The 21,747-nt window shown below is 46.4% G+C and overlaps 1 protein-coding gene across 2 annotated transcripts in view; it reads left to right on the forward strand.

Moving 5' to 3' along the window:
- The window catches only part of CARD9 (caspase recruitment domain family member 9), a 113,939-nt gene that overhangs the window by 78,833 nt on the left and 13,359 nt on the right, over nucleotides 1-21,747 (forward strand). For both annotated transcript variants that reach the window (XM_068249232.1, XM_068249233.1), the window contains exons 8-9: nucleotides 1,952-2,137; nucleotides 21,187-21,228. In XM_068249232.1, the coding sequence (XP_068105333.1) occupies nucleotides 1,952-2,137; nucleotides 21,187-21,228 (228 nt within the window). The remainder of the gene's footprint in view (nucleotides 1-1,951; nucleotides 2,138-21,186; nucleotides 21,229-21,747) is intronic.

Raw genomic sequence — 21,747 nt, forward strand, 5'->3', positions numbered from 1 at the left:
TGAAAATAAAAAGTCAACATTTATATACACAGGTCATATTTACCGTACCTCCTGTGTAGTCTACTCCTCAATCTCTTTCTCCTCTCCTGCATCCCGTTTGTCCCCTGTGATCAATGGAATTATCCATTCCTCTATTTTAAAAATGGCCATTCCCCCATAACAGCTTCCTGGTCAGCACACTGTTACACTGTAATATCGCCCACTTGAGCCATAGGGAAACATGGACATTACCTTGCACCTTCAGTTGTAACTGACAGCTGCTGATATATAACTGACAGCAACTGGTTTATTTCAGTTCTGCCAAAATATTGTCAGAACTGGAAGGGATCACTGTAAGAAGCAAATGGTGAGCTTCTGAGAGTAACGGACAGTGAGGTTAGTATGTAATATTCATTTGCAGCTACCTCATGTGTTTATTTTAAATGATTTTACTCGCTTCAGGTTCCCTTTAAAGGACAACTGAAGTGAGAGGGATATGGAGGCTGCCATATTTATTTCCTTTTAAACCATGGAGATTGCCTGGCTGTCGTGCTGATCCTCAGCCTCTAATACTTTTAGCCACAGCCCCTGAACAAGCATGCAGCAGATCAGGTGTTTCTGACATTATTGTCAGATCTGACAAGCTGCATGCTTGTTTCTGGTGTGACTCAGACACTACTGCAGCCAAATAGACTAGCAGGGCTGCCAGGCAACACAGGAAATACATGTGGCAGCCTCCATATTCCTCTCAATTCAGTTGCCTTTTAAATGTACGTAATATAACCTCACATAAATGCCATGTACCTTGTACTGCAAAATTTAGTTCTGTTCTAAAATACAAGCTTGTCTCTGACACTGTTTACACTACAGAAATACCGCCATCCATCACTAGCCTGTGCTCAGTGTCTGCAGATGTGATCAGCATTTCAGCAGAACAATGAGTGCAGAGAGTCAATTCACAACTATAGAAGCTGTGGGATAAACCAGCACCCACTTTACTATCAGTATACAGGGGAAACCAGCACCCACTGCAGCCAGTTTACTATCAGTATACAGGGGAAACCAGCACACACTGCAGCCAGTTTACTATCAGTATACAGGAGAAACCAGCACACACTGCAGCCAGTTTACTATCAGCACACACTGCAGCCAGTTTACTATCAGTATACAGGAGAAACCAGCACACACTGCAGCCAGTTTACTACAGGTATACAGGGGAAACCAGCACACACTGCAGCCAGTTTACTACCAGTATACAGGGGAAACCAGCACACACTGCAGCCAGTTTACTATCAGTATACAGGAGAAACCAGAACACACTGCACCCAGTTTACTATCAGTATACTGGAGAAACCGGTACAGATTGCAGCCAGTTTACTACCAGTATACAGAAGAAACCAGTACACACTGCATCCCATTTACTATCAGAATACAGGGGAAACCATTACACACTGCAGCCAGTTTACTATCAGTATACAGGGGAACCCAGCACACATTGAAGCCAGTTTACTACCAGTATACAGAAGAAACCAGCACACACTGCAGCCAGTTTACAGAAGAAACCGGCACACACTGCAGAAAGTTTACCATCAGTATACAGGAGAAACCAGCACATACTGCAGCCAGTTTACTATCAATGTACAGAAGAAACAACTACACACTGCAGCCAGTTTACTATCAGTATACAGTATAAATATACCAGTATATAGACTAGGCTTTGCCAACCTACATAGCAACTCATATATCCATTTATATTCGGGTCACCAAGGTTATTCCCGCCATGCTGAGCGGGAGCGTACGATGCAGGGAAAGCGAAAGGATGAATTCATATAGCTGCCTTTCCCTTTCTGAACCTTGGAAAGCGATTGCGTGAAACGATGATCTAACCGGTTACATCAGTTTTATGCACACAGAGAGGGATTGTTCCCCGCACGTCTGTTGGCTGATTTTGTTCCTGGTTTTCCCGCCTCAGGCAATCGCCACCCGGGAAGAGTTCCACGCGCAGTATGCCAAGAGCCTGAAGGAGAAAGACGCCTATCGGAAGCAGCTGCGAGAGCTGGGCGAGAAGTGCGACGATCTGCAGATCCAGCTGATCCGAAGCGAAGGCAAACTGCTGGCTGCTGAGACCAAACTCAAGAGGACAGAGTCACCTGCGCTGGTATATAATACATATTAACACCTCTAATGTCACTGCTAGCATCGGGGTGTCTCCTTACACTCAGGACAGAGTCACCTGCGCTGGTATATAATACATAGTAACACCTCTTATGTCACTGCTAGCACCGGGGTGCCCCCTTACACTCAGGACAGAGACACCTGCGCTGGTATATAATACATAGTAACACCTCTAATGTCACTGCTAGCACCGGGGTGCCCCCTTACACTCAGGACAGAGTCACCTGCGCTGGTATATAATACATAGTAACACCTCTTATGTCACTGCTAGCACCGGGGTGCCCCCTTACACTCAGGACAGAGACACCTGCGCTGGTATATAATACATAGTAACACCTCTAATGTCACTGCTAGCACCGGGGTGCCTCCTTACACTCAGGACAGAGTCACCTGCGCTGGTATATAATACATAGTAACACCTCTAATGTCTCTGCTAGCACCGGGGTGCACCCTTACACTCAGGGGGACAGAGTCACCTGCGCTGGTATATAATACATAGTAACACCTCTAATGTCACTGCTAGCATTGGGGTGCCCCCTTACACTCAGGGGGACAGAGTCACCTGCGCTGGTATATAATACATAATAACACCTCTAATGTCACTGCTAGCACCGGGGTGCCCCCTTACACTCAGGGGGACAGAGTCACCTGCGCTGGTATATAATACATAGTAACACCTCTAATGTCCCTGCTAGCATCGGGGTGCCCCCTTACACTCAGGACAGAGTCACCTGCGCTGGTATATAATACATAGTAACACCTCTAATGTCACTGCTAGCACCGGGGTGCCTCCTTACACTCAGGACAGAGTCACCTGCGCTGGTATATAATACATAGTAACACCTCTAATGTCACTGCTAGCACCGGGGTGCCCCCTTACACTCAGGACAGAGTCACCTGCGCTGGTATATAATACATAGTAACACCTCTAATGTCACTGCTAGCACCGGGGTGCCTCCTTACACTCAGGAGGACAGAGTCACCTGCGCTGGTATATAATACACAGTAACACCTCTAATGTCAGTGCTAGCACCGGGGTGCCTCCTTACACTCAGGACAGAGTCACCTGCACTGGTATATAATACATAGTAACACCTCTAATGTCAGTGCTAGCATCGGGGTGCCCCCTTACACTCAGGACAGAGTCACCTGCGCTGGTATATAATACATAGTAACACCTCTAATGTCACTGCTAGCACCGGGGTGCCCCCTTACACTCAGGGCAGAGTCACCTGCGCTGGTATATAATACATAGTAACACCTCTAATGTCACTGCTAGCACCGGGGTGCCTCCTTACACTTAGGACAAAGTCACCTGCGCTGGTATATAATACATAGTAACACCTCTAATGTCACTGCTAGCACCGGGGTGCCCCCTTACACTCAGGAGGACAGAGTCACCTGCGCTGGTATATAATACATAGTAACACCTCTAATGTCACTGCTAGCACCGGGGTGCCTCCTTACACTCAGGACAGAGCCACCTGCGCTGGTATATAATACATAGTAACACCTCTAATGTCCCTGCTAGCATCGGGGTGCCCCCTTACACTCAGGACAGAGTCACCTGCGCTGGTATATATTACATAGTAACACCTCTAATGTCACTGCTAGCACCGGGGTGCCTCCTTACACTCAGGACAGAGTCACCTGCGCTGGTATATAATACATAGTAACACCTCTAATGTCACTGCTAGCACCGGGGTGCCCCCTTACACTCAGGACAGAGTCACCTGCGCTGGTATATAATACATAGTAACACCTCTAATGTCACTGCTAGCACCGGGGTGCCTCCTTACACTCAGGAGGACAGAGTCACCTGCGCTGGTATATAATACATAGTAACACCTCTAATGTCACTGCTAGCACCGGGGTGCCTCCTTACACTTAGGACAGAGTCACCTGCGCTGGTATATAATACATAGTAACACCTCTAATGTCACTGCTAGCACCGGGGTGCCCCCTTACACTCAGGAGGACAGAGTCACCTGCGCTGGTATATAATACATAGTAACACCTCTAATGTCACTGCTAGCACCGGGGTGCCTCCTTACACTCAGGACAGAGCCACCTGCGCTGGTATATAATACATAGTAACACCTCTAATGTCCCTGCTAGCATCGGGGTGCCCCCTTACACTCAGGACAGAGTCACCTGCGCTGGTATATATTACATAGTAACACCTCTAATGTCACTGCTAGCACCGGGGTGCCTCCTTACACTCAGGACAGAGTCACCTGCGCTGGTATATAATACATAGTAACACCTCTAATGTCACTGCTAGCACCGGGGTGCCCCCTTACACTCAGGACAGAGTCACCTGCGCTGGTATATAATACATAGTAACACCTCTAATGTCACTGCTAGCACCGGGGTGCCTCCTTACACTCAGGAGGACAGAGTCACCTGCGCTGGTATATAATACACAGTAACACCTCTAATGTCAGTGCTAGCACCGGGGTGCCTCCTTACACTCAGGACAGAGTCACCTGCACTGGTATATAATACATAGTAACACCTCTAATGTCAGTGCTAGCATCGGGGTGCCCCCTTACACTCAGGGCAGAGTCACCTGCGCTGGTATATAATACATAGTAACACCTCTAATGTCACTGCTAGCACCGGGGTGCCTCCTTACACTTAGGACAGAGTCACCTGCGCTGGTATATAATACATAGTAACACCTCTAATGTCTCTGCTAGCACCGGGGTGCCTCCTTACACTCAGGACAGAGTCACCTGCGCTGGTATATAATACATAGTAACACCTCTAATGTCACTGCTAGCACCGGGGTGCCCCCTTACACTCAGGACAGAGTCACCTGCGCTGGTATATAATACATAGTAACACCTCTAATGTCACTGCTAGCACCGGGGTGCCTCCTTATACTCAGGACAGAGTCACCTGCGCTGGTATATAATACATAGTAACACCTCTAATGTCACTGCTAGCACCGGGGTGCCCCCTTACACTCAGGAGGACAGAGTCACCTGCGCTGGTATATAATACATAGTAACACCTCTAATGTCACTGCTAGCACCGGGGTGCCTCCTTACACTCAGGACAGAGTCACCTGCGCTGGTATATAATACATAGTAACACCTCTAATGTCACTGCTAGCACCGGGGTGCCCCCTTACACTCAGGACAGAGTCACCTGCGCTGGTATATAATACATAGTAACACCTCTAATGTCACTGCTAGCACCGGGGTGCCTCCTTACACTCAGGACAGAGTCACCTGCGCTGGTATATAATACATAGTAACACCTCTAATGTCACTGCTAGCACCGGGGTGCCTCCTTATACTCAGGACAGAGTCACCTGCGCTGGTATATAATACATAGTAACACCTCTAATGTCACTGCTAGCACCGGGGTGCCTCCTTACACTCAGGAGGACAGAGTCACCTGCGCTGGTATATAATACACAGTAACACCTCTAATGTCACTGCTAGCACCGGGGTGCCTCCTTATACTCAGGACAGAGTCACCTGCGCTGGTATATAATACATAGTAACACCTCTAATGTCACTGCTAGCACCGGGGTGCCTCCTTACACTCAGGACAGAGTCACCTGCGCTGGTATATAATACATAGTAACACCTCTAATGTCACTGCTAGCACCGGAGTGCCTCCTTACACTCAGGACAGAGTCACCTGCGCTGGTATATAATACATAGTAACACCTCTAATGTCACTGCTAGCACCGGGGTGCCTCCTTATACTCAGGACAGAGTCACCTGCGCTGGTATATAATACATAGTAACACCTCTTATGTCACTGCTAGCACCGGGGTGCCCCCTTATACTCAGGACAGAGTCACCTGCGCTGGTATATAATATATAGTAACACCTCTAATGTCACTGCTAGCACCGGGGTGTCTCCTTACACTCAGGGGGACAGAGTCACCTGCGCTGGTATATAATACATAGTAACACCTCTAATGTCCCTGCTAGCACCGGGGTGCCCCCTTATATTCAGGACAGAGTCACCTGCGCTGGTATATAATACATAGTAACACCTCTTATGTCACTGCTAGCACCGGAGTGCCTCCTTACACTCAGGGGGACAGAGTCACCTGCGCTGGTATATAATACATAGTAAAACCTCTAATGTCACTGCTAGCACCGGGGTGCCCCCTTACACTCAGGAGGACAGAGTCACCTGCCCTGGTATATAATACATAGTAACACCTCTAATGTCACTGCTAGCACCGGGGTGCCTCCTTACACTCAGGGCAGAGTCACCTGCGCTGGTATATAATACATAGTAACACCTCTTATGTCACTGCTAGCACCGGGGTGCCCCCTTACACTCAGGGGGACAGAGTCACCTGCTCTGGTATATAATACATAGTAACACCTCTAATGTCTCTGCTAGCACCGGGGTGCCTCCTTACACTCAGGGCAGAGTCACCTGCGCTGGTATATAATACATAGTAACACCTCTTATGTCACTGCTAGCACCGGGGTGCCCCCTTACACTCAGGGGGACAGAGTCACCTGCGCTGGTATATAATACATAGTAACACCTCTAATGTCACTGCTAGCACCAGGGTGCCCCCTTACACTCAGGGGGACAGAGTCACCTGCGCTGGTATATAATACATAGTAACACCTCTAATGTCACTGCTAGCACCGGGGTGCCCCCTTACACTCAGGAGGACAGAGTCACCTGCCCTGGTATATAATACATAGTAACACCTCTAATGTCACTGCTAGCACCGGGGTGCCTCCTTACACTCAGGGCAGAGTCACCTGCGCTGGTATATAATACATAGTAACACCTCTTATGTCACTGCTAGCACCGGGGTGCCCCCTTACACTCAGGGGGACAGAGTCACCTGCTCTGGTATATAATACATAGTAACACCTCTAATGTCACTGCTAGCACCGGGGTGCCTCCTTACACTCAGGAGGACAGAGTCACCTGCTCTGGTATATAATACATAGTAACACCTCTAATGTCTCTGCTAGCACCGGGGTGCCTCCTTACACTCAGGGCAGAGTCACCTGCGCTGGTATATAATACATATTAACACCTCTAATGTCAGTGCTAGCATCGGGGTGTCTCCTTACACTCAGGAGGACAGAGTCACCTGCGCTAGTATATAATACATAGTAGTAACACCTCTAATGTCACTGCTAGCACCGGGGTGCCTCCTTACACTCAGGACAGAGTCACCTGCGCTGGTATATAATACATAGTAACACCTCTAATGTCACTGCTAGCATCGGGGTGCCCCCTTACACTCAGGACAGAGTCACCTGCGCTGGTATATAATACATATTAACACCTCTAATGTCACTGCTAGCATCGGGGTGCCCCCTTACACTCAGGAGGACAGAGTCACCTGCGCTAGTATATAATACATAGTAGTAACACCTCTAATGTCACTGCTAGCACCGGGGTGCCTCCTTACACTCAGGACAGAGTCACCTGCGCTGGTATATAATACATAGTAACACCTCTAATGTCACTGCTAGCATCGGGGTGCCCCCTTACACTCAGGACAGAGTCACCTGCGCTGGTATATAATACATATTAACACCTCTAATGTCACTGCTAGCATCGGGGTGCCTCCTTATACTCAGGGCAGAGTCACCTGCGCTGGTATATAATACATAGTAACACCTCTAATGTCACTGCTAGCACCGGGGTGCCTCCTTATACTCAGGGCAGAGTCACCTGCGCTGGTATATAATACATAGTAACACCTCTAATGTCACTGCTAGCATCGGGGTGCCTCCTTACACTCAGGGCAGAGTCACCTGCACTGGTATATAATACATAGTAACACCTCTAATGTCAGTGCTAGCATCGGGGTGTCTCCTTACACTCAGGAGGACAGAGTCACCTGCGCTAGTATATAATACATAGTAGTAACACCTCTAATGTCACTGCTAGCACCGGGGTGCCTCCTTACACTCAGGACAGAGTCACCTGCGCTGGTATATAATACATAGTAACACCTCTAATGTCACTGCTAGCACCGGGGTGCCTCCTTACACTCAGGGCAGAGTCACCTGCGCTGGTATATAATACATATTAACACCTCTAATGTCACTGCTAGCATCGGGGTGCCTCCTTACACTCAGGACAGAGTCACCTGCGCTGGTATATAATACATAGTAACACCTCTAATGTCAGTGCTAGCATCGGGGTGCCTCCTTATACTCAGGACAGAGTCACCTGCGCTGGTATATAATACATAGTAACACCTCTAATGTCACTACTAGCCTCGGGGTGTCTCCTTACACTCAGGAGGACAGAGTCACCTGCGCTAGTATATAATACATAGTAGTAACACCTCTAATGTCACTGCTAGCACCGGGGTGCCTCCTTACACTCAGGACAGAGTCACCTGCGCTGGTATATAATACATAGTAACACCTCTAATGTCACTGCTAGCATCGGGGTGCCCCCTTACACTCAGGACAGAGTCACCTGCGCTGGTATATAATACATAGTAACACCTCTAATGTCACTGCTAGCACCGGGGTGCCTCCTTACACTCAGGGCAGAGTCACCTGCGCTGGTATATAATACATATTAACACCTCTAATGTCACTGCTAGCATCGGGGTGCCTCCTTATACTCAGGGCAGAGTCACCTGCGCTGGTATATAATACATAGTAACACCTCTAATGTCACTGCTAGCACTGGGGTGCCTCCTTACACTCAGGACAGAGTCACCTGCGCTGGTATATAATACATAGTAACACCTCTAATGTCACTGCTAGCACCGGGGTGCCTCCTTACACTCAGGAGGACAGAGTCACCTGCGCAGGTATATAATACATATTAACACCTCTAATGTCACTGCTAGCATCGGGGTGCCTCCTTATACTCAGGACAGAGTCACCTGCGCTGGTAAAGAATACATAGTAGTAACACCTCTAATGTCACTGCTAGCACTGGGGTGCCTCCTTACACTCAGGACAGAGTCACCTGCGCTGGTATATAATACATAGTAACACCTCTAATGTCACTGCTAGCACCAGGGTGCCCCCTTACACTCAGGGGGACAGAGTCACCTGCGCTGGTATATAATACATAGTAACACCTCTAATGTCACTGCTAGCACCGGAGTGCCCCCTTACACTCAGGGCAGAGTCACCTGCGCTGGTATATAATACATAGTAACACCTCTAATGTCACTACTAGCCTCGGGGTGTCTCCTTACACTCAGGAGGACAGAGTCACCTGCGCTAGTATATAATACATAGTAGTAACACCTCTAATGTCACTGCTAGCACCGGGGTGCCTCCTTACACTCAGGGGCACAGAGTCACCTGCGCTGGTATATAATACATAGTAACACCTCTAATGTCTCTGCTAGCACCGGGGTGCCTCCTTACACTCAGGACAGAGTCACCTGCGCTGGTATATAATACATAGTAACACCTCTAATGTCACTGCTAGCACCGGGGTGCCTCCTTACACTCAGGAGGACAGAGTCACCTGCGCAGGTATATAATACATATTAACACCTCTAATGTCACTGCTAGCATCGGGGTGCCTCCTTACACTCAGGACAGAGTCACCTGCGCTGGTATATAATACATAGTAACACCTCTAATGTCACTGCTAGCACCAGGGTGCCCCCTTACACTCAGGGGGACAGAGTCACCTGCGCTGGTATATAATACATAGTAACACCTCTAATGTCACTGCTAGCACCGGAGTGCCCCCTTACACTCAGGGCAGAGTCACCTGCGCTGGTATATAATACATAGTAACACCTCTAATGTCACTACTAGCCTCGGGGTGTCTCCTTACACTCAGGAGGACAGAGTCACCTGCGCTAGTATATAATACATAGTAGTAACACCTCTAATGTCACTGCTAGCACCGGGGTGCCTCCTTACACTCAGGGGCACAGAGTCACCTGCGCTGGTATATAATACATAGTAACACCTCTAATGTCTCTGCTAGCACCGGAGTGCCCCCTTACACCCAGGACAGAGTCACCTGCACTGGTTTATAATACATAGTAACACCTCTAATGTCTCTGCTAGCACCGGAGTGCCCCCTTACACCCAGGACAGAGTCACCTGCACTGGTTTATAATACATAGTAACACCTCTAATGTCACTGCTAGCACCGGAGTGCCCCCTTACACTCAGGACAGAGTCATCGTGGTGGTATATAATACATAGTAACACCTCTAATGTCTCTGCTAGCACCGGGGTGCCTCCTTATACTCAGGACAGAGTCACCTGCGCTGGTATATAATACATATTAACACCTCTAATGTCACTGCTAGCACCGGAGTGCCCCCTTACACTCAGGACAGAGTCATCTGTGGTGGTATATAATACATATTAACACCTCTAATGTCACTGCTAGCACCGGAGTGCCCCCTTACACCCAGGACAGAGTCACCTGCACTGGTTTATAATACATAGTAACACCTCTAATGTCACTGCTAGCACCGGAGTGCCCCCTTACACTCAGGACAGAGTCATCTGTGGTGGTATATAATACATAGTAACACCTCTAATGTCACTGCTAGCACCGGGGTGCCTCCTTACACTCAGGAGGACAGAGTCACCTGCGCTGGTATATAATACATAGTAACACCTCTAATGTCACTGCTAGATATTAATGGTTTTGAGCTGATACAAGTTTTATAGTAATTTTATGCAGCCTGGACTTGCACTTTACATGACAGTATAATAAAAACAGTGCTGCCAGTATCACATCTGTCCTCCATCTCCCTGCACTGTGACTGCAATAATCCAGCTAATACCATATGAAATACCACACGATTCCTTACAATTCCACATAAGATAAACCTCTTAGTGAATGGGCATGCAGTTTTTTTGTTAAATTACCAAACTGTGCGAAAAAACAGCCTAAAAACACAAAATGCAGAATTTTACCAGCGGTTTATTTTTCACCAAATATGTCTATGTGATCAGACCAATGCTACGTACACACATGCGACAACGATCGTTCGTTAAGAACGACGAACGAACTTTTAATTGATGAAAGAACGACCTAAGTAAAGATAGTTTTAAAATGTGTGTAACGATCTGATTGTTAGAACGAACGTTACATCACAGAAAGCAACTATTGCGCCTGCGCATAAAAATGAGAAGTTCCATGGAGAAATAGTGAAATGCGCATGTCAAGCCTAGCACGAACGATCGTTTCCAACGATGTACTACTTTTGCAAACGATCGTCGTTGGTTAAAATCCGCCGAGACAGAACTTTCTTTTGTAGCGATTTGGCTCGTTCGTCGTTTGCCTTAATAGTCGGTGGTTCGTTTTTTGTAACGATCGTCGTTGGTAAAGATCGGGGAACGATCGTTACAAACGACTATAGTCGCATGTGTGTACGCACCTCAAGTGTTGTCATAAGAAACATTTCACTATCTGCATCCCTTTATGCTGGCCATACATTGTAGGATTTTTAGCAGATCAGGAAAGCAATCATATACACTCACCTAAAGGATTATTAGGAACACCATACTAATACGGTGTTTGACCCCCTTTTGCCTTCAGAACTGCAAATTGTAGCCTCTCTTTCCTATTTGTAGTGGAGATGAGTGGTACCCGGTGGGGTCTTCTGCTGTTGTAGCCCATCCGCCTCAAGGTTGTGCGTGTTGTGGCTTCACAAATGCTTTGCTGCATACCTCGGTTGTAACGAGTGGTTATTTCAGTCAACGTTGCTCTTCTATCAGCTTGAATCAGTCGGCCCATTCTCCTCTGACCTCAGCAGCATCAACAAGGCATTTTCGCCCACAGGACTGCCGCATACTGGATGTTTTTCCCTTTTCACACCATTCTTTGTAAACCCTAGAAATGGTTGTGCATGAAAATCCCAGTAAATGAGCAGATTGTGAAATACTTGAGGTGCGTACACACATGCGACTATAGTCGTTTGTAACGATCGTTCCCCGATCTTTACCAACGACAATCGTTACAAAAAACGAACCACCGACTATTAAGGCAAACGACGAACGAGCCAAATCGCTACAAAAGAAAGTTCTGTCTCGGATTTTAACCAACGACGATCGTTTGCAAGAGTAGTACATCGTTGGAAACGGTCGTTCGTACTAGGCTTGACATGCGCATTTCACTATTTCTCTGTGAAACTTCTCATTTTTATGCGCAGGCGCAATAGTTGCTTTACGTGATGTAACGTTCGTTCTAACGATCAGATCGTTACACACCTTTTAAAACTATCTTTACTCAGGTCGTTCTTTCATCAATTAAAAGTTCGTTCGTCGTTCTCAACGAACGATCGTTGTCGCATGTGTGTACGTAGCATCAGACCGGCCCGTCTGGCACCAACAACCATGCCACGCTCAGAATTGCTTAAATCACCTTCCTTTCCCATTCTGACATTCAGTTTGGAGTTCAGGAGATTGTCCTGTCCAGGACCACACCCCTAAATGCATTGAAGCAACTGCCATGTGATTGGTTGATTAGATAACTGCATTAATGAGCAATTGAACATGTGTTCCTAATAATCCTTTAGGTGAGTGTATATTCCAGATATCTACTACCTCCCTAGTTTACCACCCTGCACCCTGCATCCCTGAATATCAGCACAGATTTCGTCAGGTAGTGTGGAATGCACGGCTGCTGCCGCTGCTAGCTTTGAAGTTTTAATTTAAGGATTTTTGTTGGATACAGTTGTTTTATTGAATTTAACATTTCATTTATTTAACATATTAAACAACATTAGGCCAGCTTAAGCAAACAGCTTCCAGGGCAGTGTGGCTATGGTTACCGCGGGGATGCCATATTCCATTCAGTATGTTCAATATCATTCAATCACTTTTAAAGGACACCTGAAGTGAGAGTGATATGGAGGCAGCCATATTTATTTCCTTTTAAACAATCCCAGTTGCCTGGCAATCCTGCTGATCTATTTGGCTGCAGTAGTGTCTGAATCACACACCTAAAACAAGCATGCAGCTAATTCAGTCACACTTTAGACAGAGCACCTGATCTGCTGCATGCTTGTTCAGGGGCTATGGCTAAAAGTATTAGAGGCAGAGGATCAGCAGGGCTGCCAGGCAATGTGCATTGTTTAAAAGAAAATAAATATGGCAGCCTCCATATCAGGGGCCATATGCAATTCACTTTTTCACCTTAGTTTCCTTCTACGTGATATTTTCACAACTTAAAGTGTACCAGAGATGAAGCACCCTGTTGTATTTTACCATATATATCAGTGGGAACATGACAGTAAACACCTAATCTGCTCTCTGTTTCATCCTTCACTGCTCAGCCAGCTTGTAATCAGCTGTGATAAGAATCCCCTACTGAGCATTCAGTCTGGCTTTGCTCAGGAATTATTATAGCTGTGTCATTATAGCAGAGCCACAAGGGGGCAGGCTTGTGCTTGAAAAGACATCAGAGAAGACAGACTCACCTATAATGATTCTGAGCGAAGCCAGACTGAATGCTCAGTGGGGGATTTTATCAGGGCTGATAACAAGCAGGCTGAGCAGTGAAGGATGAAACAGAGAGCAGGATAGGCATTTTCTCTAATGTTCCCACTGATATATATGGTAAATACATGAGGATGCTTCATCTCTGGTTCACTTTAAAGAGACTCTGTAACATCAGAAACATCCCCTGGGGGGTACTCACCTCGGGTGGGGGAAGCCTCCGGATCCTAATGAGGCTTCCCACGCCGTCCTCTGTCCCACGGGGGTCTCGCTGCAGCCCTCCGAACAGCCGGCGACAGACTTGACTATAAAATCAATATTTACCTTTGCTGGCTGCAGCGGGGGCGCTGTGGCTGCTCTCGGCTCGGAAATAGACGGAAATACCTGATCTCAGTCGGGTCCGCTCTACTGCGCAGGTGCCGGAAACTTGCGCCTGCGCAGTCGATCGGGTATTTCCACCTACTTCGGAGCCGACAGTCGTCAGAGCGCCTGCGCAGGAGCCAGGAAGGTAAATATTACGTCACCGCTGCACGGAGGGCTGCAGCGAGACCCCTGAGGGACGGAGGACGGCGTGGGAAGCCTCATTAGGATCTGGAGGCTTCCCCCACCCGAGGTGAGTACCCCCCAGGGGACGTTTTCACGTTACAGTTCCTCTTTAAAATAAAATATGTTTTAAAGGGAACCAGAGAGGAAGCACCCTTGTGTATTTTACCATGTATATCAGTAAGAACATTAGAGAAAACACTTACCATGCTCTCTGTTTCACCCTCACTACTAAAAGTGTCTGTTATCAGCAGTCACAAGAATCCCAGACTGAGCAATTAAATCTGGCTTTGCTGGGAATGATTATTGCTGAGTCATTATAGCAAAGCCACAAGGGGGCAGGCTTGGGCTTGAAATAACACCACAGAAGACAGACTCAGCTATAATCTTTCTGTAGCAAAGCTAGACGGAGCAGCCTGACTTCTCAGTCGGGGATTCTTATCAGAGGTGATAACAGTCAGATTACACAGAGAACAATGAAACAAAGAGCAGATTAGGTGTTTACTGTCATGTTCCCACTGATTTATAAGGGCCTGTTCAGACTATATGCGTTCCTAGCCGTTTTCAGGGAACATGTCCGGGTACCAAAAACGCATAGAAACGGCTCCTAATGCTTTTGAATGGGCTAGTTCACATGTATGCGTATGAGACGCATACGTTTCTCATCCGCATTGCTGCACGCAGTTCTGTGCGATACGCATAGAAACGGACGCAATGAAAGTCTATGGACGCGTATCAAAAACGCGTACTATTGCGTTTTTAGCGTCCGTTTTCCTCTGCGGTTCCCATAATTCTTTTTTTTTCCCCTGGGTGACGTGTTTGTGCAAAACGCAATAGAAAACGCATTCAAACGCAAGAAAAACGCATGCGTTTTTCAACTTGCGTTTCTTTGAATTTGTACGCGTTCTACAAACGCAGCAAGTATGAACAGGCCCTAAGGTAAAATACAAGAGGGGCTTCATCTCTGGTTCTCTTTAAACAACCTGCAAGCAAACAAATACTCAAAATACATCGTACAGTGGTTTTTTTACCTACTTTTTGTTACTGTTTCCATTGCAAATTGCTAAAAGTTATTTTAAATTGAAGATGAAAAATGTTCTCCTAGGAGAGAAGTCAGGAGAAAAGGTGAATTGCATCTGGCCCCAGGTGTGCTTGAAGAGGCGTAATAAAGCAAAAGTGATACTATCATGTTTTCTATCTACCAAATGCTTAGAAATTAGGAAAACTGCCTTATAGATTCACAAACAAAAAGAAAGGCTTGTGTAATGTTAGGTACACCATCCAATTTTTCTGGCAGATTTACCTAAATATTTCCAACATGTCCAATCTGAATTTCAATCAATTTTTCAATTTACCGATCGTTTTTTAAATAGTTTTTTCGATCATTTTTTTCGATCGATTTTCGTTCAGTTCTATGAAAATTGATACAAAAAAGATTGAAAAAACGATTAAAAAATCGATTGGAAAATCAAAATCAAAATTCAGATCGGACATGTTGGAAATAATTGATCTGGCAGGTAAATCTGATAGAAAATTGTATGGTGTGTACCTAGCATGAGGACTTTAGAGTTGGGTCTGCTGCCATTGGGTGATATACAGAAAATTCTGCCTTAAAGTGAACCAGAGACGAAGCACCCTTGTGTATTTTACCATAGAAATCTGGAAATACATATATCCAGGCACATCGCCTCTAGTTAGGACATTAAATAAATTATTAGGGAAAGGGAGGTGCTGAAGGGGGTGTGGCTAGAAAACAGCAAAAATCTATTAACCCTTCGCACACTCACATGCAAATGTTCAAACAAATGCATTCACATATTCACTCATCCAGGCACAACTGTTATCCCTACAGCTAAATTAAAAGCCAGGGTTTTAGTTCACAGAAGAATGCATTCTTATGCTTAGTCACCTATACTGCGCAGAAGTACCCAGGTAAACATAGGTGTCCTAACTCTGGCCCTGTAACATGCATAGTGCAGACATGCAAACACATTCATTGCATCAAACCTATCAATGGATTAGGAGCACACATCCTAACTTCCTCTCCTGGGAAAGACGGTGCATCTTACCAATCGCACAAGGGAGCTAACGTTATGTGTCCACGTGCACCATGCGCATACACCAGCATAAGCTGTGTGCATGCTGACAAATACATACAGGGGAAGGAGGGAGTGCACTGAATTGGACCCTAGCCACAGGGGTCAGTAGTAAAATGGAAATACATATATCCAGGCACATCGCCTCTAGTTAGGACATTAAATAAATTATTAGGGAAAGGGAGGTGCTGAAGGGGGTGTGGCTAGAAAACAGCAAAAATCTATTAACCCTTCGCACACTCACATGCAAATGTTCAAACAAATGCATTCACATATTCACTCATCCAGGCACAACTGTTATCCCTACAGCTAAATTAAAAGCCAGGGTTTTAGTTCACAGAAGAATGCATTCTTATGCTTAGTCACCTATACTGCGCAGAAGTACCCAGGTAAACATAGGTGTCCTAACTCTGGCCCTGTAACATGCATAGTGCAGACATGCAAACACATTCATTGCATCAAACCTATCAATGGATTAGGAGCACACATCCTAACTTCCTCTCCTGGGAAAGACGGTGCATCTTACCAATCGCACAAGGGAGCTAACGTTATGTGTCCACTGCGGTGCTAATGCAGTTGGTGCTTAAAGTGAACCAGAGACGAAGCCCCCTTGTGTATTTTACCATAGAAATCAGTGGGAACATTAGAGAAAACATTTACCATGCTCTCTGTTCCATCCTCACTGCTAAAAGTGTCTGTTATCTAGCTGAGATAAGAATCCCGGACTGAGCATTGAGTCTGGCTTTGCTATAATGACTCAGCTATAATGATTCCTGAGCAAAGCCAGCAGGGGGCAGGCTTGGACTTGAAGACAGCAAAGAACACAGTCTCAGCTATAATTATTCTGTAGCAAAGCCAGACCGACTGCTTAGTCGGGATTCTTATCTTAGAGGTGATAACAGGCAAATTAAACAGAGAACAATGTAACAAAGAGCAGATTAGGTGTTTACTGTCATGTTCCCACTGATTTATAAGGTAAAATACATGAGGTTGCTTCATCTCTGGTTCTCTTTAAAGTGTTTTGTTTTGTTTATTTGTTTTTTGTTTTTTTGGAATAAAAGAATTGTTGGTTGTTGCTGTTTGGAATCTGAGTTTGTGGTGTCTCTATTGTGGAATATATGTGTGGCCAGGATCAGGTAACACTAACATCTCCTCTTTCATTTTCCTCGACCTTCGTGATTCCATAGCATTTCTATACTTACCCAGGTCTATAGAAGTAATAGTTTTAGATACTTAAAGTAACTATACCTAACTTTATGGTTTTTTAATGCTGCCTTTCAAGAGTTCCGCCTTCTGGAACCTCATGCCAGTGCAGAGATATCCGCGGGGGTGGGAAGAGGCACTTGCCCCTCCCATAGACATGTGATCCACAATTCTATGCTCAGCCACTCCCTTGAGCATCCCACATGCATCACTAGAGCTTACCCTTTTGAAGAGTTGCTTGCATTGCATTATGGGATACGATGGGTGCACCAGTCCCAGTGGGGAGCCCAGCTAGGAGGAGCCACAGGCCAAGGATAATACTAGCTTCCTGTCACCCCTTGTACTGGATTGTTTTGGATGTATCAACATGTGTTTTTGACTAGCTGGATATTGTGAACAGATCTAAATATTGGAGTATAAAAAGCTATATTATGGGAAGAGCAGGATCATGCACCAGGCAACATAGGCAGGTGCCTGGGGCCCAGTGGGTGTCCAGGGGCCCAGCAGCCATCTTCTCTGACCTCCCTACACATCCGCTTACCAAAAAGACCACAAGGGCTCCCCAAATTACCTTGCCTAGGGCCCTATTACATGTTACTCCATCTCTGATTAGGGTATGGGGCCATCCAACATGGCCCATTGCCACTGGTATACAATACTCCACTGCTGGGCTCAGTCAAAATTCCAATTCAGGGCTTGAGTTAAGGTGGCCATGCACTTATCGATGTTTCCAGTCAATATCCAGCAGATTTGATCACTCTGATCGAATCTGCTAGAAATCAACATTGCAACATTGGATGACAACCGACATGCAGCGTTAACTTGGCAGCAGAGCTTACCCTCAGCTATCCACAGGCACGAGTCTTCCTTCCATCTCCAGCATGTGATCCTCACTGTCTCTTCTCTCCTGGGCTGCCTTTGTCATGTGACAAACCCCTAGAGGGCAGCAAACACAAGAGGGCTCTAGTGGGCGTGTAAGGTACATGCCTCCTGGCCTCTAGTGCTCGGTCGCCAGTGTTTATCACATGACCTGGCAGAGAAGACACAGGGAGGAGCATGGCATGGAGAGAATACACACCCCGGGGGACAGGTGAGCGTACGTTCTGCAGCCCAAAATCTGCACAGGGTGGGGTGGGGGCATAGGTAGGGGTGACCTGGAGGAGCGGTGACAGTGCGGCGGCTCCAAAAATATTCTATTTCATGCTGATAGCTATTGAAATTCTATGCCTAGTGTGTGGAAGGATGTATCTAAAAGTGCCTATGAACAGTACAATTTTTCTTTCAGATTTGATCTTTTGACGCAAATTTTCTGTACGATTTGTATAGAACAGTGGCACAAATCGATGTGAAGCGATTCTTTGGTCGATTAAAAAAGGAAAAAAATATTGATCCGAAAGTTGGATTTTATGATCGAATCGGAATGTAAAACCTTCTTAAATTGTTCTGTTAATGGGAACAATCAATAATTGCCTTCCAATTAATTTTGATTGCTCAAATCGCATTGAAAGATCGAATCTGAAGGAAAAATTGTACCGTTAAAGGGCACCTTGAGAGGGATCTATCTGATGATCGAAATCTATTCGTGTATGGCCACGTTTTGTCAGGAATGGCATGCAAAGCACGGAACGCCCGTGTGAGCGAGCGAAGAGGTCACAAGTCTGGAGAGCAGAGCATATCAAGAAAATTGTATGCAGCTTGCGATTGGACCAATCAAAATCATCAGAAAGTCCATTTTGCCCACTTGAAAGCTGCATACAATTTTCATGCAATTTGGGAGAGTGTGATCTCATTGGTGGTAAATCATGAAATGGGTGTGGGGTTAGAGTAGGAATGATGGATTCCCTCCATGACAGTGCCAGGCTCTGCTGCGTAGTACACCCAGGTACTGGTAGTCTGCAAAGAAAGAATGTCATTATTTCAAATATTTGCTTATCATGGGCAGCACGGTGGCGTAGTGGTTAGCGCTCTTGCCTTGCAGCGCTGGGTCCCCGGTTCCAATTCCCGCCAGGTCAAGGCCAATATCTGCAAGGAGTTTGTATGTTCTCCCTGTGTCTGTATGGGTTTCCTCTGGGCACTCTGGTTTCCTCCCACATCCCAAAAACATACAGATAAGTTAATTGGCTTCCCCTAAATTGGCCCTAGGCTATGATACACACACTACATGATACATACATAGACATAGGACTATGGTAGGGATTAGACTGTGAGCTCCTCTGGGGGACAGTTAGTGACAATACAATATACTCTGTACAGTGCTGCATAATATGTTGGTGCTTTATAAATACTTACAATAAATAAATAATAAATAAATCATGACCCACCAGCACTGCTCCAGTAGCAACTCGCCGGAAGTGACGTCATCTGAGCCGTTCAGCCAACATGAAAGACCCCTGTGCTGACATCATCCGGGCCTTGTGCCCTAATCACTGCTGGATAGTGTACTGGTTAAGTATTACTGCAGGGCCGCCTTCAGGGCATCACAGGGGGGGACTGCCGAATGGGGCCCGGCAAACAGGGCCACACACAGCCCCCGGCTGCAGTCTGTGTCTGTCCTTCTAGCTGCCCATTAATGTGGTGAGAGGCCCCTGGAGGCTCATCCAGGAGTTACCTTAGTCAGTTAGTGATTAAAGGAAACCTGAGACAAATGGGAGAAAATTATTTCTACTTACCTTGGGCTCCTTCCAACCTTCTCCCCCCCCCCCCCCCCCTTCCGTAGTCCATCAGCTCCCTCGATATTCTTCCGGGCCAACCTGTTGTGCTCCTGTGAAGCCTGCACAATCCAGCTGGGTTGGGGGCACTACGCTTGCACTTTTCTGGGCGACGCCCCTCCTCCATTGTTCCATAGCTGGGAGCGTCCTGTGCAAGTCTTAATGAACTGAGCATACGCAGAACCCTCCCAGCCATGGCAGTTCAAGGAAAGCGGACACACGGATGTCAGTGTGTTCAGACCATGAAAGATTGTGATTTGCCATGTGGGGGCAGAGGGGCATGATGGAGGCCCAGCAGTAGGTAACGTTTCTTCAATAATAGCACCATCATTTGGACAATCTGCTCTGTTCAAAAGCCTCTGAGTTCTGTTTGTGATATTTACATTTTCTTCTTATCATTGCTGAACTGGTAAGCCTTAATTTTATCGCCTGCGGCAAAAAAATCTGAAGCTCACCATACAAACATTGATTTTGATCACCCAGATGGGCCCCACCAACCAGCCATCGTGCCCCCCAAAAAACTGAAGCTGGAGTCGCCACCGAGGTTCTCTCAGTATGGAGCCCAAAAATGTCTGATAGTGGCCCGATATGACTGATCAGAGTTCCCTGTGGAGACAGATGATAAGTTAGTTAATCTTTAAAGCAAGTCAGGAAACATAATCTCTTCTTCCTGTTCCAGACAGCAGCCTGTAATAAATAATACAGATTTATCACACGCTGTTGGCAGCAGTGGCAGATTACTGGAGGAACAGGGTGACAAAAAGAAAGCCACAGGGTACATTTCAGCATGCGGGAGGGCGGGGCTTAGGTACACGTGGGCGTCGCTCATACCTATTGCGGTCGGCAGTACAAACCTTTACTGTCTGAGGTTATAAGTATTTCCCAGAATGCACTGCTTCCGCCCGGCCTGGCTCCCAGGTAGCAGCAGCACAGCTGTCAGCCCGCAGGGTGAAGGTCCTGCATGCGTTTCCTGTGTGCTGGGTAATATGAGGTGATTATTAGTACTGTATGGTGTTTATTACTCCGTATTACAGGTCCTAACTTGCTTTATTGTCTGTTTAATTCCAGTCCTCGGATGCTGACGAATGCTCATCGCGCAGCTCCCAAGAAGTAAGTGCAGAGATAAGAGAAAAACACTGATCAGACTCAGCATTAAGCCCACCTGAACCAATATAGTACAGGACCCCCCCCCTTCCTGCCATGTAATATACCTATAATACATATATTACACTATCGGCCTATAATATAGTGCAGCTCCCCCTGGTGGTTAAGCCTGGATCCACAAGACTTATGAAGGTGTCCTGTGGTATCTGACTATATACCTATAATACATATATTACACTATCGGCCTATAATATAGTGCAGGTCCCCCTGGTGGTCAGGCCTGGACCCCACAAGACATGTGAGGGTGTCCTGTGGTATCTGACTATATATCTATAATACATATACACTATCAGCCTATAATATAGTGCAGCTCCCCCTGGTGGTCAGGCCTGGACTCCACAAGACTTATGAAGGTGTCCTGTGGTATCTGACTATATACCTATAATACATATATTACACTATCGGCCTATAATATAGTGCAGGTCCCCCTGGTGGTCAGGCCTGGACTCCACAAGACTTATGAAG

This window comes from Hyperolius riggenbachi, chromosome 8, assembly GCF_040937935.1.
Source record: "Hyperolius riggenbachi isolate aHypRig1 chromosome 8, aHypRig1.pri, whole genome shotgun sequence".
Taxonomy (NCBI): Eukaryota; Metazoa; Chordata; class Amphibia; order Anura; family Hyperoliidae; genus Hyperolius; species Hyperolius riggenbachi.